The sequence below is a fragment of the Dipodomys ordii genome, unplaced genomic scaffold (assembly GCF_000151885.1).
Source record: "Dipodomys ordii isolate 6190 unplaced genomic scaffold, Dord_2.0 Scaffold183, whole genome shotgun sequence".
Lineage (NCBI taxonomy): Eukaryota > Metazoa > Chordata > Mammalia > Rodentia > Heteromyidae > Dipodomys > Dipodomys ordii.
This window is the reverse complement of record NW_012267399.1, coordinates 361,538-387,567: the sequence shown is the minus strand read 5'-3', so window position 1 is coordinate 387,567 and position 26,030 is coordinate 361,538. Positions and strand designations below refer to the sequence as shown.

The window sequence follows — 26,030 nt, the reverse complement described above, 5'->3', positions numbered from 1 at the left end:
GCTCACTGAACTCCAACCATGAGACCTAGGTCAATTTCTTGCAGAAATTCTCCTACCTCGAGGCCTTTGCCTCTATTATTCACTCTGAAGTACTCTTTCTTTCCTGGCTCATCACTCCTTATCATGTTTCTCTGTGCTGGTACTGGGGCTTAGAGTCAAGGCCTGGCTACTATCACTTAGCTTTTTTGCTCAAGGCTGTCACTCTATGACTTGAGCCATAGCTCCACTTCTGCCCTTTTGCTGGTCACTTGGAGATTTCTGCCTGGGCAGGCATTATACCATGAACTTCAGATATCAGCCCCCTGAATAGCTAAGATTACAGGCATCAGATGCCAGCACCCAGCACTTCTTATCTTTAGTACTGTCAATGAGCAGTTCCTTAGGAGTGTCTTTCCTGGATTGCACAGGCTGGGTCAGCGTTCCAGGCCAGGATCCTTCCCTTCAGAGTAGCTGATAACATATTAATTAATAGCCCTGTTTGATTCAGGTTTGTCTCCCCATCAGGCCCCAAACTCCTTATAAATAGAGCCATTATGACAGATGAGGATGTTGAAGCCTCAAAGGAGTGCTTTGCCTGGAATGACTTCTGAACAGGTAGGACCCATATTGCCTAACTCTAGGCTCACTAGTACTTTATGTTAGGCCAGAACTCATTTGAAGTCTCTAAGGGTAGACCTGAGGATAGAATGTGTGCTTAGGAGGCCTAATATTCTCCAGAAGCTTTGAGGTTATTGGCTCAACTCTCTCAGAGAAGTACGTAAGTTGTCACAGACGTAGGGAAGGGATCTGATGGGGGCTCATTCCAGGACCCACTGCCTGTGCCAGGGATTTTGGGCCTCCCACAACAGCTGAATATAGTTCTCTGGCTATTCTGAGCAGTCTCATGACCAGTGTATTCACACTGGACCAAAAGGTCAGGGCCTTGAGCCGCTCCCTCCTGTCACTCTTGGACCAGTCTGGCCATAGCCCCAGTCCCAGCTTCCCATCCCTGGAGGAGGCTCAGAGGAAAAGGAGGGACTGAGGCTTTGGGGGCAGGTGGCTGCCAGACTTTTTAAGAACTACATGTGTGGGAAGGACTGCTTTCCTTGTGCATATGACTGATGGGGCCAGTGGGTCCTCCCAGGCCACCTCCAGTCACTGCTGCTGAAGAAAACTTATTCTGTGATAAATGCTAAAGCACAGGTCTGCTGTAAGGCGGATTTTATTCAGGAGTATCACAATAGAGACAAAGACTGCTGTAATGGGGTCTTTATACTGGGAGAAGTGGGGCCAGCTCCAAATTCAGAATGGTAAGTGGGAATTTATAACCAAGGAGCAGGGTGGGAGTCATTGAATAGAAAATTACTATTAGGAAATATCAACGATAACAAGGATTCTGGCCAAACCAAATTAATGACAGGATTCTCACTGAAGCCAGGTCCATGATCAGGTGGGTGGTAGATGAGGAACATGGTCATATATGGAGGATGATCAGATATCAAGGATGGAAGGTTCTGGCTAAACAGCTTGAAGATTCTTTAGCTAAAAACTGAATTTCACAGGAAGTGCACAGGTGGGCCTCAGAGAAGTTTAAAAGCCTGACAGAGTTTAGCCTAGCAAAGAATTCTTTTTTCTTTTTAATTTATTTTATTTGTGAACATACTGTACAGAGGGGTTACAATTACATGGGCAGGATAATGCGTACATTTCTTACCAAGCATTGCAGCCTCCTCCTTTGGTTTACCCTTCACATCCCTTCCCAGCCTCCCCCCCTCCCCCCCAGTCCCGATCCTTCCCCCCCCCCTCCCCCCCCCCGACCTACGTTGTAAAGCTCGTTTTGGACATGACAACTTATACTTCTCGTTGTTGCATCAGGTCCACCTGTATCCTTAAACAACTGCTTTTTCCCCCTCTCCTCCACAAGTTATACTGACATCAAATATAGTGAAAGCAGGGGTTATACTGTGGGGGAGGGACATACAAAGCAACAAAGAGATAGTCTTATAAATGTGTTAGAAACACATGCATGAAAGAAAAAACATTAAAATACATGTCTAAGGGTTCATTTTCCTGACATCACATTATCTGACCTTTTCCGCTTGACTCATACATATACTAGATATTGCAAATAAGGGAAACCATGGGACCTGTGTTTCTTCTAGCAAAGAATTCTTCTCTGTCTCCATATAGGAGAAACAGATACTTTGCCCAAGACCAAAGAAGAATCAACGAGACTCAAAATCACAGCCCAGGCTCTTAGCCCAGGACCTGGCTACGTGTACTTGTTTTGGTCCTCAGTTTTAAAAGAACCTCACACCTAACCTAAGCATACTGTTCTCTTACTACATCTACTAATTTCCTCCCCTGAGGGAGAAGCAGCCATATCTTGTCTTCCCAGGCTGTATATGGCTGCTTGACACTTCCTCAGGTCAGTCACCCCAGACTTGGCCCAAATCCTTATCATCTTCCAAGCAGGATTTTGCAGAATGCTTCCTTTCTTGACTTGTAATACTCTTATTCATTAAAGCAGTCACTGTGTTTCAGACATTGTCTCAGACTCCCAGGGTAATGCATTATTATTGTCATGCCAATATCATCATAGCAAGGCTGCTGAGGGCTAAAAGAGGTGAAGAAACATATCCACAATCACCTAGCTCTTGAGTGGTACAGTTAATATTCAGACGTGGTCTACCTGACTTAGGAGCTCCATCTGTAAATAGCAGCTTATAGATGTTTTAAGGCTGACAGGGTCTGCAGCCTGCCATCACCCTGAATTTCCATTGGCTTGAATTTCCATCCAGTTCCCAATATCAGGCATTCCTTCCCAACAGTGTGCTCAAGGATTGCCAGCAAGTTCTGATATAGATAATGGCAGGTGAGGGCTGGATCTGGTTGGGCTAAGGAAATGCTCCGAAATTCTCAAGGAAGAAGGTGTCCTCACAGTTGCCCCAAAGCCCCATCCATATAGTTAGAGGCTGGAGGGAAATGGCAGCGGAACTGGGAGAATATGAAATTATCCTTGTGAGATGATGCATGGAAGGAATGCTGGCTGCTCCTCAGCTCCACGTTTGAGGCCTTCTGCTCAGGGGCCCTTGGCCATGTCTCCTGCTGGTCCCTTCTGCCAGGTTCTTCTCTGACCTCCTGGTCTTCAGCTCTCATTTTAACTTCTGGGAATTTGCTCATCACCTTCCCCTTATTTCAGTATCTTTTCTGCTATGTGCCGAGCAGGTGCTCCATCCCTCAGCTTTCTAGCACTTAGCCAGGTTGCTCCTGTCCTCACTGACTCTTTTAGAACTGAGGGCTCTAAGATGGCAATGGAGTCACCTAGATTTTTGCATGAATCAAGCTGGAAGCCAGTTGATCAGTCCATTTGGCCTGGGGTTAGGGACAGTCTCTGGATTAGAGACTGGCCCACGTATTTGAATCCATGAGGCCGCTTATGAAACCAAGGTTGTGGGAATCAAGCAAGTAGACCAGAGGAAGATCTGTTATCACTCAACTAATCCAACCAGGCTACCTTGGGCAAGGCCTTCAGACTACAGTCTCTCTACTTACAACATACAGAGATTGATCTACATGACCTCTAAGCTCTGGCATTCTGGGAGTCCAAAAACTCAGTACTTCAGTATCACAAAGGAGCCGGGGAAACCAAACAAATCCTTTCCTCTCTTTCTACACTATGGCATAGCTCTAGGACATGGGTGAACTGCAAGGGACCAGCACCAAATAAATCAGAGCCCTGAGTGGAGGGCTTTGAAAAGATTCTCCTCTTCATTCAGCCTTCCTCAATCATTCATTCACAGCATCCCTACCTGACAGGCTCACCAGCCCTCAAGCAGGCTCAGAAGAATGACCCTCTCTCAATAGCAACAGCCTCCAGGAGCAGGGAGAGGGCTTGTTACAAAGAAAGTCTCAAGTCCCAGCTCAAATCTCCTGAGTCAGAATCCACATTTTAATGAGGATCTCTGGATGATTCATAAATATTTGAGTCGGAGAAAGCGCATGCAGGCCATGGTTTGTAGTGAGGGAAAGCATCAGGATGCAGAGAGCTACAGGGTATTTGCAGGGTATCAGAGCTATGTGGGTAATTGTGATTTTCTTTGTGGTAAAGTTGGTGGCAGGATGATGGGGCCTGAAGATGAATGCCCTCCTCTCCTCTCGACATTCCCTTTATTCAGCTGCTCAGCCCAATGCTTTGGGGACCATCCTGGGCACCTCTCTTTGTCTTCATGTTTCTCTGGTTGAAGCTGCCATCTTCTTATCTGTAGGATTATGCTAAGGCTCCTGTCTTAGCAACCCTTTTTCTTTCTTTCTTTCTTTCTTTCTTTCTTTCTTTCTTTCTTTCTTTGTTTTTTTAAATCAGTCATGGGGCTTGAACTTTGGGCCTGGGCACTGTCTCTGAGCTCTTCAGCTCAAGGTGAGCCACAGCGCCACTTCCTCCAGCCCCTTTCAACAGGGTAAGCCAGGGTCATCCTAGTAACCACATCAGCCTTCTGTTCTCTTTCACTGTGGCTTCTGGTCTCCTTCAGAGGAGAAATTCAGGTTCTTCTGACAGCTCTAAGTGTCCCCATCCTGTTCTTCCTACTTATGTCCCACTTGCTTATCCAGGTCCCTCAGCTTCTTTGCATCACCTGGTTTGTACTTCTGTCTCTGGGCTGCCCTTACTCTGGCCCCTCTGGCCCAGGGCCTTTCAGCATATATTTACTCACCTGCTTCCAGGTCTGTACTCGAGTGTCATCTTCTCAGATTGCACTTCTCCAGGTCCTCCCCCTTTTCTTATCCTGTTGTCTTTGTGGCAGTTACCATCATCTAACAGACTGTCATTACATTTGCTTGTTTGCCTGCTTATTTTCCTTTTCTCACTTGCATGAGCTCAGTTTTTTTTCTCTCTCTCTCTTTGTCATCTGTATTATCCCTGGAACTTAGAGCAGGGCCTGGTACAAGATGAGCGCTGAATATTTATCAAAGGCTGGATGTGGTGCCACACTCAGTAGCCAGAGATAGGAAAATGGTGAGTTTGGGGTTAACATGTTCTACCTAAGGAAACCGTGCCTCTAAAAAGGACCAACAAAAGAATTATTGCATAAAAAAGCAAGGTGGGTTGGAGACCAAGGTCAGACATGGCTTCCACACCTTCGAATCTGTCTCTGGATGCTGCTACGTTGTTTCATGTAGGACCACAAATCCCTCACTCCCTCAACCTGGGACAGCCATGAAGAGACTGTAGAAGGTAGAGCAGTGCTAGATGCCTACAAACTTAGTCACTGTAGCCACCCTGGATCAGAGGAAGCTCTTCATATCCTAGTCCCCCTGGCTCTCCAAACTCCTGCACACTGCCTCAGTTCCACTACTCACAACCAGACTCAGAGGACATGACTCTAACACCCAAAACCTGGACATGCAAGTTCCTAAGTCCCACTTCTCACAACCTAATCCCCAAGTCCAACTTCTCTTGGACTCTCTCCTGAAGGCCAGCCAGATCTTTCTTGGTCCCACCTTCCACCCCCAGTCTCCTTCTCTGACCCCTCTTGTCCTCTTCCACACAGTTGTCAGCTGTGTTTGTAGGAAGTTCTAGGTATTAGTCACAAGCTCTCAAAACAGACTCCTTCTCTTGAAGGTCTAGGATGTTTTTTATCCCAAATATCCCTTCTTGAAGCCTCAGTCATTTTTCAGTTAAAAAAAATAGAAGTATAGGACACACACACACACACACACACACACACACACACACACACACGCTTCCCATCTACTTGACCTTGGAAGTATAACCCAGGGCCTTTTCTCTCTTAAGGACAAGCTTCTAAAGCCAGAATCCTACATCTGAATCCCAGTTCCACACTTTTTAGCTGTGTGACCTTGGACAAGTTCCTTAACCCGTCTGTGCCTCTAGAGAAACCTATTAATAGCACTTGACTCATAGGGAAGTCGGGAGGATTAAATGTGTTAAGCACTTAGCCCAGAGCCTAGAACATAATAAGTGCTTAATTATTGTGGGTTCCATTATCTTCTTTACACCAGCTGGTGGCCCTAGAAGACCCAAACTCTCACCTGCTCCCCCATCTGCTTTCTTCTTTCATAGCCTTCTTTCACCTTACAAATACTTCTTCTAGGGGTTACCTTGCCGACCCTGGCCTCTGGAGCCCTTTTTTCCTAAGCCTCCTAAGGGCTGGCCTTCAGGAATGTCACTCTGGGAGGCAGACCTAGATTTCGTCTTGATCCTCCTCAGCACCCCTGTGTGTCCTGGGCAGCTTGCACTGCCTTCTGAGCCTTGCTCTCCCCATCTGTTGTAGTGGTCTGTTCCCTGTGCTTCCTTCCTCCCCAGGTGGGGTAGTGTGCGAGAGAGATGACAGAATTTCCGCTGGCCCTGTGAGAAGGAGGGAGGAAGGGAAGGCCACTGACATCAAGCTCTGGCTGGAAGCCAAGCTCAGGGACCTGAGATGCTGACAAGTGTGCCAGTGTTGTAGGACCATAGGATAGGGGCCCTGTTTCTCAGCTCAAGATGTTAGAATGTTAGAGCCTGGGGCCTGGGCTTAGAGCGCCTATTGGTGCCAGTGGGCAGTGCTTATTCGGATGTTGGGCTACCCCGCCAGGCTGACGCCAGGCGGGGTGGAGACAGGCTAATATTAGCAGGGCAGCCCCGGACAGCTGAGCTTAGGGGGCCTCAGGAGCCAACCTCACTGTGCCCAGGCTCAGAGGCTTCTTGGGCCTGAGCCACAGCAGCCAAATGAAGCTTTGTCCAGCTTGTACAGGGCCTCAGATGCCCCTTCCACCTTGGCCCTGCCCAAACTGTCCCCTGTCAGCCTGCCAGCCTTGCTCCTGCCGGTCTCATGGCCTGTGGCAGCTCCACGGTCCTCCCCATTGCTGTTCAGGGAGGGACCTTTGCTCCACACCCAAGTCTACGCATAGAGTCTGCTCCCCTGCTCACCAGGGCTGCTGTTAACACACATGCACTCATGTGTTCATCCAGCAGATATCAGATATCTATGATGGCAAGCATTGCTTGGGAAGCTGAGAATAGGACTGAGGAAAACCAGAAACTATGCCCTCTTGTTAAGTCCTTACTTTCCAGTGTAGAGAGAATGGAAAGAAACAGTAATTATAGCGGGATGTGTGTGTCTGCGGTGAGGAGTGCAGTAGAGGTGGCAGTGTTAACTCCTGTGGCAGGGAAGGAGGGGTGGGACAGAGCCACGTGACATCTGGCAACAGAGGGGAGGAGATGTGTGAAAAGCCTGAACAGGCAGATGGCTAGGTCCAAGGCCCAGTGAGGAGGCATGTCCAAGCCAGGCTCAGGGAGCCAGAGGACAGCATTGGGCATCTACTCCCACCACAGCCTATTCCTTGGTCTTCCTAAACCAGCCAGCCCAGAAGTCAGTATGCTGTGTACACATTGCCTCTGCTGCCTCCCACTGGCCACAGGGTCCTCTATGGAGAGATCTCATACTTCAATGTAAGAGGTAACCTCTATCTTCTCTGTGAAGGCCAGCTGTGCTTGCTGGGGCCATGTAGGGATGCCACTAGGCTGGGAGAAGACTATGTGAGCTGTTCTCTTAGCTGGATCTAAGGCCCTGGCAGAGACGGTTCCAGTTCTTTCTGTCTTTGATCATTGCTCCTCTGCTCCCTACTACAGGTGTGCTGAGAGTACTTAGTGGAGAGATCCCTGGCCTGGCCACATTGGAGCCAGACTGCCTGGGCCAAACTTGTTCATTGACTGAATGACCTCTGTACTCCTCGGTTTCCTCAGCTCCCAAATCCTCCAGGGCAAAGGACTACTGTGGGAATGCAATGAAATAAGCTATAGAGAGTTCTTCAGTTCAGTCCACAGCACACACAAGGATGCACGTTATACATTATGGTCACTCTTGCTATTTTTTCTTCAGGCAAGGCAACTTTCTAGGACATAATGCATTAAATACTGACCTTGCCAATCCTGGGAGGAGAATATGAACTGACAAACAAGCATTGTGGTTATTGGGTAGACTTCTATAGGGCCTCAGGCCTGGGGATTTTGTCCAGGTTGGTAGAGCAGGTCTTGTCACCAGAACAGGAGTATGAGTGTACTTCAGGGCCAATAGTAAGAGATTAATTTTTCATACTCAACCTCAGGGATTCTCTGAGCAGCTGTAAGAAACATAGTCACCCGCTGGGCTACCTGGAGCTAGACAGAGCCCTGGGGTGAGGGCCACAGATGGGCTCTTGTAAACCCATGTGCAGTCATCTGCTAAGGGTGGGCCCTGAGTAGTTGTCATAGATCCTCCTCATTTGGCCCCTGACCAATTGACATACCCAAAGTACATCTCTTATTTTTCTTGTCCTTCATTTCCCTAGTTATAAAAAGCACGTGATGGTACCATAACCTCTCGAGATGTTGGAGAATCCAGTAAGAGGAGGAAGGTGCTTTGTAAGGGAGAAAAATACAGTTATAAGAAGGATGATGTACAGGGGAGGGGACCTCAAGGGAAGAGGGCAGGGCAGAGGAGAGCACAGACATTTGGACCTGACAAGGACTTTTTCCTCAGTGTGAATTAGAGCAGGTGACTTCTAGCTGAACCCTGTTTTCCTTACATGCAACATAGGGATGAGTTTTGACTTTGTAGTGTGATGCGTCTCTAAGGGGGCAAAGCTCTCATCTTAACCCAGTGCCTGGCACCTGGGAACCATTTATTGACTGTAGGATCTGGCAGCTTAGGGCACCATGGTCACCCAGCTTTGGACTCAGATTCCCTAAGGAATACTAAGACCCTGACTGAGCCACAGAAATGTGGAGGGAGGCTGTAGAAGCCTCATCTGGTGGCCCTACAGCCTCAGGGCCATGAACCACTGTCACCAATGATATATTTAGCAGCACAAAGGTCAGAAATGCCAGGCACTGGCTTCCCTTCTGGGCGGCAGGAATTGTGTCTCCTGAGGCCTGGCTGTCACCAGGCAATTTTTTTCTTGTCTGGCAGTCTGGGGATTTGAGTGCAAGCCTCGGAGTTAGGAATCATAGGGGTTTGTTCTGGCTTGCTGAGGCTTTGCATGTCCACAACCTTTTGCAAAGCCTGTTGGGCCATCCTTGGAAACCCCACAGTCTGCTTTTGCAGACTGTTCCACCCTTGACTTACAGCTTCTCCTTAGCATACTCTAGCTCCCTGCTGGTCTCTGCTTACTCTGTTTACTGGACCAAGAATGCCCTATTTCTCCTCTGTATACCTTAAATGGTGCATACTTGGAGGCTAGCATTGAAGGTCCCTCCTCTATGGAATCTTTTCCTGTCCCCCAATTCTAGAGGAATTGGCTCTGTCCATTGTGCTTCCAGAGACTTTTTCTGTCTAACTTTAGACGCTCGATCTACCCACCCACTGAGGTTGTATGTTTCTTGGAGTTAACCATACATAACCACCAAAATGGAATTGTCTGAGCCTAACACAGATTTCATCTCAACAACCTTATGATGTGGAAGGATTAGATATTTTGCCTAATCTGTGGATGAGGGAAAAACAGTCCAGAGAGATTAGAGATTTGTATAAGACCATTCTGTTAGTAAGTGGGAGATGAAAGGCTAGATCCCAGGTCTTCCTTTGCAAATGAAGAATGTAAACTATGCCAGTGTTCCTTCCTGTTCTAGAATACAGTGGTTCTGTGGGCAAATATGACATAGTTAGATGGATAGATAACTGACGAGCAAATGGACTAAAGAATGGATGAGCAAGTGAGGGGACAGGGATGAGGGAGGGTGGCAGAAAGGATGCGTCTGATCAAAGGACATTATATGCATATATAGACACGTCAAAATAAAACCCAAAAACTTAACTTATAATTTCACATTGACAAAGTTGTACAACTAATTGATACTAATAAAAATGTGGGAAAAAGAAACACTAAATACCTGGGTGCATGAGGACGAGTGGATGGATAGAATATATGGATGGATGGATGGATGGATGGATGGATGGATGGATGGATGGATGGATCCACTGCTAGGTGGATGACTGAATGGATAGATAAACAAATGGATGGATGAGAGGATGGATGGGTGGAAACATTTCTATTGCTTGCCTTTTAAGCTGGGAGGAAGCCCTAACTCACATTACATGAAAATACCCTAGAGGAAAGGGCTTGATAGAAGACTTTAGGGAGGTAGGCAGGGTAGCACACAAGTGGGATTGCCAGGCACAGTGGTGGGTTCATGGAGGAATGACAGACAGATTGGAAACTGGAGGCAGAACCTGATCCAAAGGCCTGGCCCACTCTCAGTGGTGAGAGGTCGAGATCAAGGAGAGGAAACCAGGACCAGATTGGAGAGAAGTTGCAAGCTGAGTCACGTGTCTGTGGTTTTACTCTGTTCTGTTGGGAGGAAGCCACTTTTCCCTATCAGGTCCCCAACCTGGATAGGTAGGGTATGTCAAGGTGGCAGTGTAGCACTAAGGATGGGGTATTCCTGGTGTTCTGGAAGACCAAGGCTCAAGTCTAATGGCCTATCAAGGGCAGTGAGGGGACCATGGGCATGGGTGGCCTGGATGAAGATTTCTATGCTGCAGGAGTGAAGCATTTTCTTCCAGTTTGAGCAAAGACTCTCCATTTGCATAAAGCATAGCATTGTGAGCTCCAGCTTCCCCATCTCCCAAAGCCTTGCTGTAGCACTCCCCAGTACCAAGCTACACCCCTCCCCACCTCCACACACACACATGCACTGGCCCCGGCAATCTCCCTGGGAAACCAGGTCCCAATGAGTGCCTGGTGTGCAGCTAACTGCTCATTACAGTCACGGCTGCAGCTAAGTATAGCTCCAGCACACACAAGACCAAGACAACAAGGGAAAGCCTTTCTATAAAAAAGCCCCACATGCAGACACAGAGACATCTGCACACACATGCTCCTCACCCTCATGTACAACGATGACCTTACACACATAGGCACATACTTACACCAACACAAAGCTCCCTCATCCCCTTATTCATTCATGCATTCACTCAATAAGTGGGGTTATTTAGGGAGGGGTAGAAGTATGGATAACAGCATGTGTTCTGGAGCTGACAAAACTGGATTTTAAATTCAAACTGCATCACTTCTTGGTTGTATAACTATGGACAATTTACTTAACCTCTGTGAGCCTCAGTTTCTTTCTTTGTATACTTGATCTGATCACAGCGGGGCCTTCTGAGATGGGGTACATAAGGTTGCTTATGGTGGGTCTTGCTCAGGCTAAGTGCCAGTATAAAATAGGTGTCTTCACATCTACCATGTGCTCAGCTCTGTGCTGGAAGCATTATTTAAAGCTGTTATTTATGGAGATGATTGTAAAAAGCAGTGCCTGGTACATAATAGGCTCTCAGTAAATATTTTGTGATTGAGCAAATGAATGAATGAACGAACGAATGAAAGCTGGATATCCTTAGGACTTAATTTTTTCAAGAGAAATCCACTCATGCTTGACCATTTCAGACCAGTCAGCAGTCTATGACTAAAGGCCAGGTTACCACCTTGAGCCATCCTAGCACAGAGGGTAGTGCCTGGTCAACCTGTAGACCATGACCTATAGATGGCTAGATGCTAGACCCTGAGCCCAGAGCCTAGTCAGGCCATAGCCATGTCCTAGCTAGGGCAGACATAGAATCTACAGCTTTAGTCAGAGCCCTCACTGGCCTGTCTGGTAGCCTGCGCCCTCTGACCTGGCATAAGGCAGGCGTCTATTGCCTGGTAAAGGGAGTTGGGCCCAGTCTAGTTACAAAACAAGTTTCAGTATTTGGAGGCCTTGTTCCCAACCTTTGAATAAACCGACTGCTAAAACTGCCCAGGCCATCTCCTCCCATCACACCTCCTCAAAAAGAAAGTGACATTTCCTGGTGCTTTTTAAAGCCCAGACCGGCTGAGCCAGGCCTGGGTGTGGGGTGGCAAGGGAGCGTGGGGCACTGGGAGTCACACAGCTTGAGTCTCTCCTCACCTTGAGTGATCTCAAGAGTCTGGGAATAGACATGGTCTCATCTTCTCACCATGCGTCCCAGATTCCAACTCTGATGTTCAGTCAAGATTCTCGCACTCAAGCACCCATATCTAGGTTTTGAATTCCACACTCTGTTGCCAGTTCTGCCCCATAGGCAGGGCTCAGGTAATTGGACTACACCATAAGCTCCTTCAGCTGGCCAGACTTTGGGAAGGGGAAGATGTGTCTGCCTCCTTACTAGAAATGAATCCATACTGCATTACTCATGCTGATAACTGGTAGGCCTTCAGGTCTCTGTTCAGATTGTTCCTATTGTCAACTGAACGTGATTGTACCTGCTGCTAGTGCAGACATGGCATACTCCCAATTCCCAGTGTAGACCCAGTTTGTTTTCAATCATTGCACATGATCAGTCTAACAGATAATCTTGGTGGAGACTGAGCATGCCTTTTGCTGATGAAAACAGAGCTGAATTGGAGATAGTGTCCAGGACCAGTTTAGTCACAGATTTGGGGCTAGAGATGTTGCTTTTTGTCAGTTTAGATACTGTATGCTGTTAGTGTGAGCAGTGCCGGTTTCTACACATCCTAAACTACGTACTGGGTATATTGCCAGTGTAGACACAGATGTGGTAACACTAAGCCAGCGATTACACAGTTGCCTGTGTCATCAAGGGAAAGGGTGCACCAGAGGGGTGGCTCATTTCCCACAGAGGCTCCTAGGAGAAGCTGTACACCTGTTATGCAGACGGGACTGAGCATGCAAACCATGACCTTCACACAAATGGTAAACTGTGTTCATGCTTAGCTGTGTTCTGGAGAAGAGGCCTCCCTTGTTATATTTATTAAGGAGTTTGTCTGGAATGTTAGGCAGAGCCAGACTAGATTCCTGGAGTCAGCCATCTTAAAGACCTTGTAGTCTCATAAAAATTAAATAACTTAGGTAGAGTGAACTGCTAGCACCCCACCAACTGGACTCCTAAAATAGATATCACTGTAGGTAAGTTATGCCTCAATAAAGCTGTGGAGAGTTAATGTGTTAGAAGTTGGTGCATGTTGCGTGTTTGGGGAGATCTGATCTGAGTAAGATCAGAGCACCGGGGTCTAGTTCACTAGTCAAAGGTCACCTCAGCTGGTGTGGGCCTGGGTTTGCTGGTTGAGATTTATACCAGTGGTCACAAAGTGGGCTTCATGTGATGGTAGAAGAACATGTTTGGGGAATGCCAGGAGAAGGAAGAATGTTTTAGACAGGGGGAGAACAACCAGTATAACAGGCATTGTCTGGGATGCAGGTGAGGTTGGAGGAAGCAAAGAGGATGGTAGGAGAGGAAGGCTCAGGGGTAATGGAGGCCCAGATCAAGAGGAGATCTGCAGACCATCATGAGAACCTTAGTTTCTCTTCCAAAAAATGGAGCCCTGCAGGGTTTTGAGCAGAGAAATGACACCACTATGGTGTGTGTGTGTGTGTGTGTGTGTGTGTGTGTGTGTGTGTGTGTGTGTGTGTAGAGATTTTTCTGGCTGCTGTGTTGACTATAGTCCTATATCTCCAGGAATGTTGGAAACCAGATGAGTTAAAAGATCATGACCGCAACCTGGTGGGTAAGGGATGATGACAAGGACATGAGCGGTCGCAGTGGGGGTGAGTAGAGTCTGGATATAGTTTCAAGCAGATCCACCAGGATTTCCTTACAGATTAAACACGAGGTGTGATAGAAAGAGGGGTGTCAAGGATGACTGTAAGGTTTTTGGCAAGAATGTCCTAGGAGGATAGAGCTGCTATCTCATGAGATGAAGAAGTCGGCGGGGGTGGAGGGTGTTCAGGAGTTCAGCCAACATACTGAGTGTTTGCTAGTTAGTAGAACACCACCTTGGAGATGCCCAGGTCTCTCTCAGGAGAGACCTGAGTTCAAGTCAAGGGCTAGGCTTGAGAGAAGACTCCAGGAGTGTGCTGAGTAGTGGTGAAAAGGAATCAGTCACTGAGGGAGTGAGTATAGATGAGAAAAAGAGCCAGAAGGGCACTCTGGGTATCCTGATAGTGAGAAGCTGAGAGCCGAGGCTGGCAAAGGACATAGAGAAGGAACAGCCAGTAAGGAAGACAAAGAAAAGTCTGGAAGATGTAGTAGGACAGAGTGATTAGTGATACCAGGTACAACTGATTGTCCAGGAACACAAGGATGGAGAGTCGTTCCCTTTCTCTCTAGTTGATTTCTTACCTGTCCCTCCAACTCTACTGGGTTGTCACTTCTTCTTGGTCGCCACTCTACCCCCAAAGCTTGGAGCACTTGTCACCACGTATAGGTATGTATTTGCTCATTTGGCTGCTTGGTTCTTCTACCAGAGGTGATACCTGTTTTTGCTCATTCTGTAGCCAGTGCCCTGTATAGGCCTGGGACAAAGCATAAATCGTAGACAGTCATCTGTGGTTCTTCCCAGGCTATGTCTGTTGCCTTCCCTGATTCCATTAGGACCAGCTTTTATTCCCCTCCCCAGACACTTCCATGGGTATATACACACTGGTAAACATATCATTGAGAGTCTATTAGTGTAAGTACACAAATGGGCACTGAGATGAAAGCCCCTAGAAGGTTTCAGGTACACACTATTTCTAGATTCTCCATAGAGCTCAGAGCCTGTTTTCTCACCTACCCAATAGGCTCTATCAAGACTGTCCTGTTGATGACTGGTATGTATTTGTGTGTATTTCAAAATGTGAAGATGTGTTGAAAACAGAAGAAGGCTGCGCCACTGTCATCCTACAGTTAAACACTGTTCTGACCCAGGTAGCTATAAGGACTCCAAAAGGCAACATACGTGATCCTTTCTACACATCCTGGTTGCTTAATGTAAGCAGGCCTGAAGCAGGGCGGGGGGCGGGAGCGGGGGAGAGACATGAAGGAAGTTCAGCCTGCCTAAGGGCTGCTTAATATGGTTCCTACAGGTGTGGGCCAAACTGTAATGGGGAGCAAGAGGAACAGTATGTTCTGGTGACCCCAGAGAGTAGAACTAGCGGAAAGGGGCAGAGGTCAACTTCAACGAGAAATGAACACTTGTTTCTCAGAGATGTTCAAAGACAGGATGAGTGGCCTGATTGGCACCTTATCACTGGTGAGTAACCAAGACCTCTGTCTTAGGTCACTGCAGAGGGATTCATAAACTTCCCCCTAGGGGTTGTAATTCTGTTCTATTTTAGCCTCCTTCTTCCTAACCCAGAGTCATTCATTCATGTACTCCTTCTTCTTCTTCTTCTTCTTTTTTTGCCAGTCCTGGAGCCTGAACTCTGGGCCTGGGCGCTGTCCCTCAGCTCTTCAGCTCAAGGCTAGCACTCTACCACTTGAGCCACAGTACCACTTCCGGCTTTTTCTGCCTATGTGGTGCTGAGGCATTGAACCCAGGGCCTCATGCATGCAAGGCAAGCACTCTACCACTGAGCCACCTTCCCAGCCCCATGTACTTCTTATTCCAATCTGTGGTTGTCTCAAGAAAGCATGTCAGACATTCATAGAACCCTTAAAAAGTAAAGCAAAAAGGGAAATCGGGCACTGGTGGCTCAGGCCTGTAATTCTAGCTACTCAGGAGGCTGAGGTCTGAGGATCATGGTTCAAAGCCAGCCTGGGAAGGAAAGTCTATGAGACTCTTATCTCCAATAAACCACCAGAAAACTGGAAGTGGTGCTATGACTCAAGTCATAGAGTGCTAGCCTTGAACTGAAGAGCTGAGGGACAGCACCCAGGCCAAGAGTTCAGGCCCCAGGACCAACCCCCCCAAAAAAGTAAAGCAAAAAAGGAAAGAAAGAATAAAATATTGAAAAGAAGAAATAGTTAGACCCCAAAGTCACGTAAGGGATTATTGTAGAATTGGGTAGAATTGAGTTTCCTGGCAGTCAGTATACAAGAAGAAATGTGAAGGGTAACATGATTCATTAGTCATTGATAGAAAACAGACAGATACACCAGGAGATGCAGGTTTGTCTTGACATCCAAGAAGAGTGTCTGGTATGGAAGTTTGGTGTATTCCTGAGTCTGAGGTGCTACTGGAAATATGAGAGGATATCCCCTGTCTTCTCTGACTATACAGTCTTCTGTCTAGGAGACTGACCACAGAAGCAGGTGGGATGTTGACTTCTTTTATTTATTTATTTATTTTGGTCTGGTCGGTTGTGGGGCTTGAACTCTGGGCCTGGGCACTGTCTGTGAGCTCTCAGCTCAAGGCGAGCGCTCTACCACTTGAGCCACAGCACCACTTCTAGTTTTCTGGTAGTTAATTGGAAATAAGAGGCTCACAGACTTTCCTGCCTAAGCTGGCTTTGAACCACAATCCTCAGATCTCAGCCTCCTGAATAGCGAGGAGTGCAGGTATAAGCCACTGGCGCCTGGTTGGGCTGTTGACTTCTAACAAGAATTTCCCATGCCTTGGGAACTTTGAGGGGCACCCTGAGTTTGTACAGCCCCATTTACCCTAAGATCCTCATACCGTCTGTGCCTGCCAGTGGCTGACGGAAGTTGGAACCACCTTGGAGTGATCGCCATAATAACTTGCGTCATGTGATGTGTCTTTTTGTCTGGCTCTTTGGAGGGGCTTATAGGAGGCTGTGAAGTGCATGGTTGTGGGGCTGGGTGGGACTAACCCACCACTGAGAACTCTGAGATGAGACCTGGCTTCAGGCTCCTCCTCTGAAAAGGAGAGCCTCCTTGGGCTAGTGGCAGTCTAAAGGAGCCAGTATATAGAAAGCACTGGAAATAGAGCTTGTTGTCTTTCATCTTGTTACCAGAGTTGGACCAGAAGTCATCAGGCAGCTCCGGTTCGGCTCTCATGCATCCTGTGACCTTGAATGTCTTTTCCTTTTCTACATGGTGTCCTTTTGGCCCTAAGGCAGCCGCTGTGTGGAAATAGTAACCATGCGGATTCAGATCTTCATCCCTATGGGGACCATGTCTCTTGTAGGCTGCGGTGGTAGGTCTTGAGCAGGCCTGATCTCGCCCACAGGACACTGGCCATGAGGGCAGTGCCCTTAGCTCTCAGGAGGCTGTCACCTGCTCCTGCTTTGTTGTCAGTAGGCAAGTGAAGCCAGAGCAGAACAAATTAGAGGGGACGCATGGGGGGAGCAGCTGGCATACATCTCTCCCGTTAGCGAGCACTGGGATTTCCCTCTCCCTCCCCATTGCCTGTCCCCAAACTAAAATGCTGTGGTAAAATATCTGTGGAGGAAAGCATCACCAGACGCCTGCAATGCCAGTGGGCAGGGAACTGGCAGTCTTGGAGCTTCTCCTGGCTTAGAATTCTTCCTTATATCTGAGGAAGCTCCAAGACCCTGGGTATTTCCTCCACACCCCTCAAATCCACCTTACTTCCCAGAGGGTGTTACTCTTGTCCCATTCAAAGTATTATGCGGCTGAGTCTCCAAGAGCTTAGTGGCCCGCAGTCAGACTGTAAGCCAGCATTAGAACTCTGGCTCTAAGGCCAGGTCTAGGACATTGCTGTCTGCTGCTGCCTGCTCCCCAGGATCTCACAGGACTCAAGTGTCAGAGCCTCTTGGCCCTTGGGTCTGTTCTGGCTTCTTCGATCCCAAGTACCAAGATGGACCTGGTCTCATGGTGTGGAGCAGGAACTCCACTTGTGTATCTACTTGTTCCTTACTCTCCCCCAGTGTGTCATTTGATGTCATCATCATTGCCACCCAGGAGGCAGAGAATGAAGGCTCAGAAAGATGTGGGGATTGTGCAAAGTCACCCAGTTGAATTAGGACTATAGGTCAGATTTGTCTGACTTTAAGGTCCTGTTATTTAGACACAGCTGCTGCCCACTTAGATAGAGGGACCTGAGCTGCTTTTGATCTGGGATCTAGAAGGGACACAGCACCTAGAATCCAAAAGGCCTGCAGGGAGGCAGAACGTTGGCTAGGCAAAAGCTTAAAGGCCATGGTGACAGACTCCAGAGCCCAGTGTGATGTTTCAGGAGAATGTGGTCTCCATTAACAAAGCATCCTGAGGACTCAGTGACCTTGAGTAACACCTGCCCTCCACTATACTTCCATTTCTCTATTCTTTCCCAGAGGCGGCGTCTCCCAGAATCCTCTGCAGATTTCCTCTGTCTTGATGTTCTGAATTTCTAATGATCACATTTCCACAAGTCCAACTCAACATAAATTTAAGATGTCAACAACATGAGTACAACGAGAATAGGGAAGAATTACTAATTTAAAGAATTGATACATGTTATAAGTAATTTCTAAAATATGAGGGAAAATGTCCCTCTGAGGGTGAAAACACCACGGGAACTTCTGCTCTCCTCAGGTTTTTTCAGCCCAGCTGCCATGATGGCCTGTCCTGGCCTCGGTCTGCAGATGTTAGAACGTTTCAGTGAGGTCAGCTGTAGTCTGTTAGGTGTCTGAACTACTTGAGGCTTGGCTATTGCCTTTTCTGGTCCTTGACTCTACTTCCAGGTTGGATCCCAGCATTGAGCGTGTGTGTGGGGGCGAGAGGGCAGGAAGGGCAGATGGTTTTGTGTACAGAGTTTCTATGCTGCTGCCTTCCCCCTGGACCAGCTCAAGGGTGCTTTCTGGACTCCCACGCTGTCTATCCTCTTATTTCATTGGCATGGAAAAGGGGGGTCAGGACCTTTCTCTGGGCTGAATCTCAACTTATACATATTCAGGTGCCCAGGAGATGTCCCATAAATGTACCCACATACACATTGACACACACATACACATTTACACCACAATTCATATACAGACATCCATACATGCTTGTTTATGCATGTATATACACCTAGCCCCCTACACATATGCATATGCACCATAGATCACACATGGCCCTCTATATGCACACTTATGTACACAAGCACATATACATAGCTTCCCTCCATGCAGAACACGCATGACCCATACATATACTCATGCATGCATATACATCATGTATAGTCCTATACACATACTGCATACTCACATACACATCACAGACCATACCTCATGTTTAGCTCTATACATATAACTTCACACACAGGCCACAAACCACATGCCTGTTTATTCATGTACACACACATGCGCACACACATACACACACAGCCCAATACACACACCCCATAAGCCAACATATACAGCCACACATACACATACCACCTCATAATAGCCAATACACACACACACACACACACACTATAAGCCATATTTGTCCCATCCATACACACATAACCCAGGTCATACATACCTGCGTGCATGTGTGCACACAAACACATCACCCATCGATGTCTCCCTATATACATGTACACACATACACACACACCACCTAGTCCATACCTCTATACGTTTACACACATTACACGTCTTCCCAGGCACACGTCTCCAACCCCCATGAATCACACACACCACACACAGTTACCACCTCAGTGAAACTCCAAAGGCCTGGTTCAGATGATATCCCTAGATGGCACACCTCCAACATGCACACACCTGTTCCACTGTCATACAGGCCCTCCCTCCCCAGACACCCTCCCAGCACAGACTTCCCAAACATGCTCCCCCAAGGCATACTCCCATGCAGACACACACAATCCTAGTTCACAGCACCATAAAGCATCATGGAACTCCTCCCTCCCACATCTCCCTGAGCAGGAGTCAAGGGCGGATTAGAGAACAGGAGCAAGGGCCGGACCTGCTCATAGCATGCAGGCCTCTAGGGCTGGATGGCGGAGGCAGTGGCTAGAATCCTAACAGGGACTGTACCTGCAAGATCCCCACCCCACTCCTGTCCCAGCAGCCCTGGCCAGCTGAGCTGTGGGTATGCCCAGCCACAGAAAGTCCAGACAAGTCTAATTCAGTTTCCAAACCCAACTCAACTGACAATTTATTTAGGACAATTGGCCCTTCTGTCTGTTCTGCATCACTCACTCCACATGGATTAACTCACACGCTGCACACCCCCGCTGGGCAGATTTAATTAGGCAGAAAAACTGACCTGAAGCCTCTGGGGGCCTGAGACCTGGAGATGAGCCAGGACTCCCCTGATCAGTCAGCCTGGGCTCCCACTGCCTGCCTCAGACAGGATCAAGTCCAGCCCTCACTTTTACCATGAGGAAACGGAAGCCCAGAGAGGGGAAGTGACTTGTGAAGGTCACACAGTGAGTGAGCTATCAGACCAGAACTTTGGTCCATGTTTCAACTAGCACCTTCATCCTGAAATTCCAAGCCACAGGAACACGGAGCCCCACTGAGAACCCCTGAGCAGCGCTGAAAGGCAAGCACAATTTCTCGAGATGACTGTGGCATAAATAATTCATAAAGGAAAGTCATAGCTCATATTGGTCATTTTAATAAGATAGTAAATTGCCTATCTGATTTATGGTTTCAGGGGTGGAGCTACAATAAAAATAACTTGGTGATTTATAAAACATGTTCTTAAGTCAACAGATCGTTAGTAGGTTTGTCTGACTTTACAGCCAACAACCTCACCACCCTGGTTACCATAGAAATGGGATGCCTTGCTCCGTTGTCATGGCGACCACTTTCTGGAACATAATTGGCGGGTCTCTCACGGTTTGTGATTTGGTTCTAGAAAAAAAATAAAAGGAGTCAAAAACTACCCACTAAGGTTTATGCTGCATCATCAGGTGATCTTGCCCATGTTGTCTTGAAATTTTGCAGGAAGGCCCTTGGGCTGGCCAGCTGGGTGACAGATAATCCAGGGCTACCTAGCAGAGCTCCCTTTCTGCCTTTTCAGACTAGCAGCCCGGGAGGGACTGGCTGTACAGCTACTCTGGCCTGGGTGTGGTGGGGCTTAGTTACCAGGACAAACAGGTAGCAAGATATCCAGAAGACAATAGATAATGAGCAGGGTCCAGGGGCAGGAAGTCAGGATTTCCCATCACCTGAGTGGTGTCAGGTGAGGATAGGTGAGGAGCCATAAAAACAAAGGAAGGGTCTGCTGGGTAGCAGTGTTTGGGAAGTATGTGTGTTCACAGTAGGCTTGCTCTGTTTACTACCACTGTACCATTGATGTGCTCTGAGTGTGTATATGTGTGCATGTATGTGTGCCATTCTACTCAGCATCTGAGTGTGTGTGCTCAGTGTGTGGTGTTGTGTCCCAGTAAACACTATAGGGGCTCTTTGTGATTTCTCTGTGTGCAGGTACTGTATTGTAATGTGTGACCCTGAGTGCTTAGGTCATAGGTGAGATGTGTACTCTGTATGTCATTGGGGTGACTGGTAACTGGAAAGCAGGCAGCTGGTGTAGGGTGCAGCCCCATGCCTTTGCTTTGTCGGTGATGAGCCCAGCAATGTGGCAGAGACCACCCCAGGGCTTGCCTCTCTTCTAGGAGTCAATCTAGGAACTCCCATTCCCATGTCCATCCTTTCTCTCTGAGCTGAATAAGGTGAAGTTTTTTCCTTTGTGGGTCAGCAAGGAATTAGGTGGCCTAGCATACTGGACCACCCAAGGCTGCCTTCCTCATAAATTCTTTCCAGGGAACTGCATCTATCCCGGCACTAGCAAGCCTGGGCACCAAGGCCTAAGAATGATGCAAGAGTGCTGGATTTGCCCCTGTGGCTCCAGATACCTCTCCTCCTGCTTAGCATAGGGGCTCTGGGCTGTGGGTACCAAGCTTCAAGCTGAAACCGTCCAGACAGATCTGTGGTTTTGTCTCACAGGCTTTGGCAGCTTGGTGGTGCAAGAGCTCAGTAACTGGGGTTCATGTCTTAGATTCATCACTAGCTTAAATCCTTAGCTTTGTTCTGGAACTTCTCCATTCCTGGCTTTCCTTTGTGACACATTAGACATACGATCACCTGTCCCACAAGCTTGGTGCCAGCATTAAAAGCACATGGTAGGCCCTCAAGCTTTTGTAGCCTTTCCTTCTTTTCTGCCAATGCCCTTGCTACCATCTTACTAGTTAGGAGAACGGAAAGGTCTGAAAGAGCCAGGTGCAGCTTTCTCCATGTGGACCTGGATGTCAGGTGGTGTTCTGCCTGGGACAGAGTATGGCCAGCACAGCAGCCAGGAAGGCAGGTGTCTGAGATGCCTAGGAAGGGCAGGAGATCTGGCTCCCACCAGTCTTGGCTCCTCCTAGGGTTGAAGTCTTCTGATCTGGTTTTAGGCCTGGCTTCTGACACATGCCTTCTACTCTCCATTCCCTGGGCAGTGGGGCTCAGACTGTACAGTGATCCTGAATCACTTAAGACTTTTTTCTACACTCATCTTATAAGGTCTGACCTCTCTCAGGGCCTGTTTCTGTACAATACAGTACAGTTTCTATACTATAAGAAGGCAAATGAGGTGAAAGCCACAGGGGCTGTGGGGCACCTGGGAGTCAGAAAGCTCCTGGGACATCAGTGCTGCCTAGCTTATTCCCAGAAAGCTCCTTGGGCATTCAAGAGCAGGCAATGGAGATAGTTTCATTGTCTCCCCAGGTGGATAGAGAGACTCCTTGGGGAAGCCCTTTGCTTCCTGCCTCTTAAGGACCACAGCTGCCAAAGGGAGCTTCACCCCAGGGGAAGGGCTATTAATGAGGCACTGAAGGATGATAGGATTTTCCCAAAGACTAATAGGAATGTTCTCCCATAGAAGAAACAGCAGATTTAAAGCCAAGAAGAAGGGGGAGACAATATGGTCAGAAGTGATGTAGTTACACAAATGTTGGGTGCATGTAGGAAGAGGACCCAGAGAAGTTAGGTAAGGCAGGGAAATCTTCATGTGCCAAGCTGAGGAGTTGAGATTTTTCTCTGTGCAGCATGGCAGCTGATTCGGGTGTTACCGGGATTGCCATTGGTGACTCCTGTGTGGCTAAGACTGAAGCTGAAAACCTGCTTTGATGGTAGTGCCCTGTTAAGAGAGGAGGGTGAGTATGGGAAGGTCTAGGAGGGGATGTCCTGGCTGATTGGGAAGCAAGGAGGAGAGGAACCTTTTGCCTCCACCACCAATCAGAATTCAGGAGCCTAGCCTCTAGGCTTCCCTCCGACACTCACAGGGTTTGAGCTCCTACTTCTCACACAAAGGCCGTGGTAGGGGACACAGGTGGAAACATGACCTATCCTTAGGAGTCTATGGCAAGCTCCAAGATGGGGCTGGATCCTCAGCACATGGAGATACATGTACTTTTTAGCTGGAAGAACTTGACTAACAGGACAGGAAGAATTCTGGAGCTCTGTAAACTTGAGCCTAGCCTCTTCTAATTCTTTTCATTCCTTCATTTTGATTTCTGGGTCTTCCTCTGTGTACCCTCGGTCTGAACTATCTGCACTATGAAAGAAGAGCTTTGTAGCGTTGGAAGAACTGCTTTGAAGTCTCTACCTTGCCTCTCTCAAGGGTGCACAAATCACTCTCACTATTCCCCAGCTCCACCCACTTCATAGAGCAGAGGAAGCTCATCTCAGTCCACTGAACTGCACTTGTCCTTATGTATGTCTTTCCCCGTTAGGTAGGCAGGGAGCAACTTGAGAGCTGGATAGAAGCCTTAGTCAGCTCTGTGATGGATATAACCTGGTGCCTGGTGAGGGGTAGCAGAAAGAAAGGATGGATGAGTGAACCAGTGGATAGACATATGGATGGATGAATGGATGGATAGATGTAAGTAAAAGTGAGTGAAAGAGAAAGAAAGGAAGAATGGTAGATGGAAGAATGCATAAGGGTCACACTTATTAATAGCTTAGGAGAAACTCACACAATATTCTAATACCAAGAGAATCCCAATATTCTGCAATTCTGCCTGGATAGTTCATTTCATCTTTTGGGGCCACAAACTTCCTATCTGTAGCATGAGGTATCTTGGGCCAGATCATCTCTAAAGACTTCTCGCACTGTGTCAGCTCTAAAATATTAAATGTCCTTCCCTATTTCCCCCTTACTTCCTCAACCCAGAATGTGGTTTGAGAGATTCACATAATTACTGGTTCCCAGGCCCTGGCCAGATTATTGTGTCCTAGACTCCGTAGTTATGGTCAACCCAGACAAGGCTTTTCTAGGACTCTCAGAACACTCCCTGCAAGGCAGGAGAAGAGCATCAATGCAAATTAAGGTAATTGCTGGGGACTGCATGCTGCCTCCTGGTACAAAGCAGGTGGGCACTCCCTGAGCGCCTAGATTGGAGTTGGAAGGGAGAAAGATGGGAGGAGATAAGACCCCTCAGGGTCTTGATTTCATTATAACTGCCCCATCTTATTTCTTTGAACACTTCAGCCCCAGAAAGTTGGTCACTATTAGCCAGGACAGCTAAACACTTTCACAAATCACCTCTAAATTGCAGTGGTATAACGCCATAGAAACTTACTTCCCACTCAGGTGTCACTTCAGTGTGGGTTTTAGTGGATATCTGTCTTCGCATGGATCTAAGCTTCTTTCCTCTGGTGGCTCTCCTGGCCCACAGGGCTTCAGTGTTGTCTGGCCATGGGGAAAAGGAAGCATGGAAGATCAAAGAGAACTGTTTGGCTAGCCAGGCCTGGCAGCAGTGCACATGCTCCAGCCCTGAGGGGGGAAATGTGGCATGTCCACGTGGGTTGTATTGGAAATGTTCCTAAGCCTGGTCTGGCCTCCTGCCTGTACCCAACAACAAGGCCCCCAGGTTTCTCCACTCCAAGTGGAAGGCCTCTCTCTGACACTGTGTATTTCTCACCCACAGTATGTGGCCTTTGCCTCCCTCTTCTTCATCTTGGTCTCCATCACCACCTTCTGCCTGGAGACCCATGAGCGCTTTAACCCCATCGTGAACAAGACAGAGATTGAGAATGTTCAGAATGGCACCCAAGTACGCTACTACCGGGAAGCAGAGACAGAAGCCTTCCTCACCTATATTGAGGGCGTCTGTGTGGTCTGGTTCACCTTTGAGTTCCTCATGCGTGTCGTCTTCTGCCCCAACAAGGTGGAATTCATCAAGAACTCGCTCAATATCATTGACTTTGTGGCCATCCTCCCCTTCTACCTGGAAGTGGGCCTAAGCGGCCTGTCCTCCAAGGCTGCCAAGGATGTCCTGGGCTTCCTGCGTGTCGTCCGCTTTGTTCGTATCCTGCGTATCTTCAAGCTGACCCGCCACTTTGTGGGCCTGCGGGTCCTGGGCCACACGCTTCGTGCCAGCACCAACGAATTCCTGCTGCTTATCATCTTCCTGGCCCTGGGTGTGCTCATCTTCGCCACTATGATCTACTATGCAGAGAGGATAGGGGCCCAGCCCAATGACCCCAGCGCCAGTGAGCACACGCACTTTAAGAACATCCCCATCGGCTTCTGGTGGGCTGTGGTCACCATGACAACGCTGGGCTATGGAGACATGTACCCGCAGACGTGGTCCGGCATGCTGGTGGGAGCCCTGTGCGCCCTGGCAGGTGTGCTAACCATCGCCATGCCTGTGCCAGTCATCGTGAACAATTTCGGGATGTACTATTCCTTAGCAATGGCTAAGCAGAAACTACCAAAGAAAAAAAAGAAGCATATTCCTCGGCCACCGCAGCTGGGATCACCCAATTATTGTAAATCTGTCGTAAACTCTCCACACCACAGTACTCAGAGTGACACATGTCCGCTGGCCCAGGAGGAAATTTTAGAAATTAACAGAGCAGGTAGGAAACCTCTTAGAGGCATGTCGATCTGACCTTTCACCTCCGCCCCCTGTAGCGATGATTTCAGATTCAGTCAGACTGCTTCTTTAGTTCCCTGGGCAACCCGGGACCCTGTGCTCCATCCCGAGGTGTGGAGCCTGGGCGCCCAGGGGGATGCTGGGCGGCTAAATTCGGAAGGCAAGAGCCTGCTAGAGGAACCTCACTAGCGGCCCTGGGTAAGAAGGTTGATGCAGTTGGTCTCACCAAGTTCTTAAGAGACCACACCTATGGTGAGGTTGCTGAAGACTATCTTAGCAGGAGCCAGGGGGGGTTGCTGCTCAGGTGGGCAGGAGTCAAGCATGAGCCTCTCACTCAGGCTACTGACCTAGTGTTGGGGCAGGGTGGGGGTGGATGTGATTCGGAGGTGCCATAAGCTTTTCATTTGATCCTGAACACAGCTCCACGCAGGCTGTGTAGACAGCAGAAATGGTGCATGGGATCCAGGCAGGAGGAGCCCTGCAAAGTAGTAGCAAGATTCTCAGCCCCAGCAGAGCCTGTGTCCATAGCCAAGTAGAATTTCTGCTCTGATGCCGGCTGCCTAGCTCCAGGTCCTTCC

The 26,030-nt window shown here is 48.2% G+C and overlaps 1 protein-coding gene across 1 annotated transcript in view; it reads left to right on the top strand.

Annotated features, from left to right (window-relative positions):
• Kcnc1 (potassium channel, voltage gated Shaw related subfamily C, member 1) overlaps positions 1-26,030 on the top strand; it is a 41,559-nt gene that overhangs the window by 5,655 nt on the left and 9,874 nt on the right. The window contains exon 2 of the mRNA XM_013034154.1: positions 24,502-25,435. Coding sequence (XP_012889608.1) covers positions 24,502-25,435 — 934 coding nt within the window. The remainder of the gene's footprint in view (positions 1-24,501; positions 25,436-26,030) is intronic.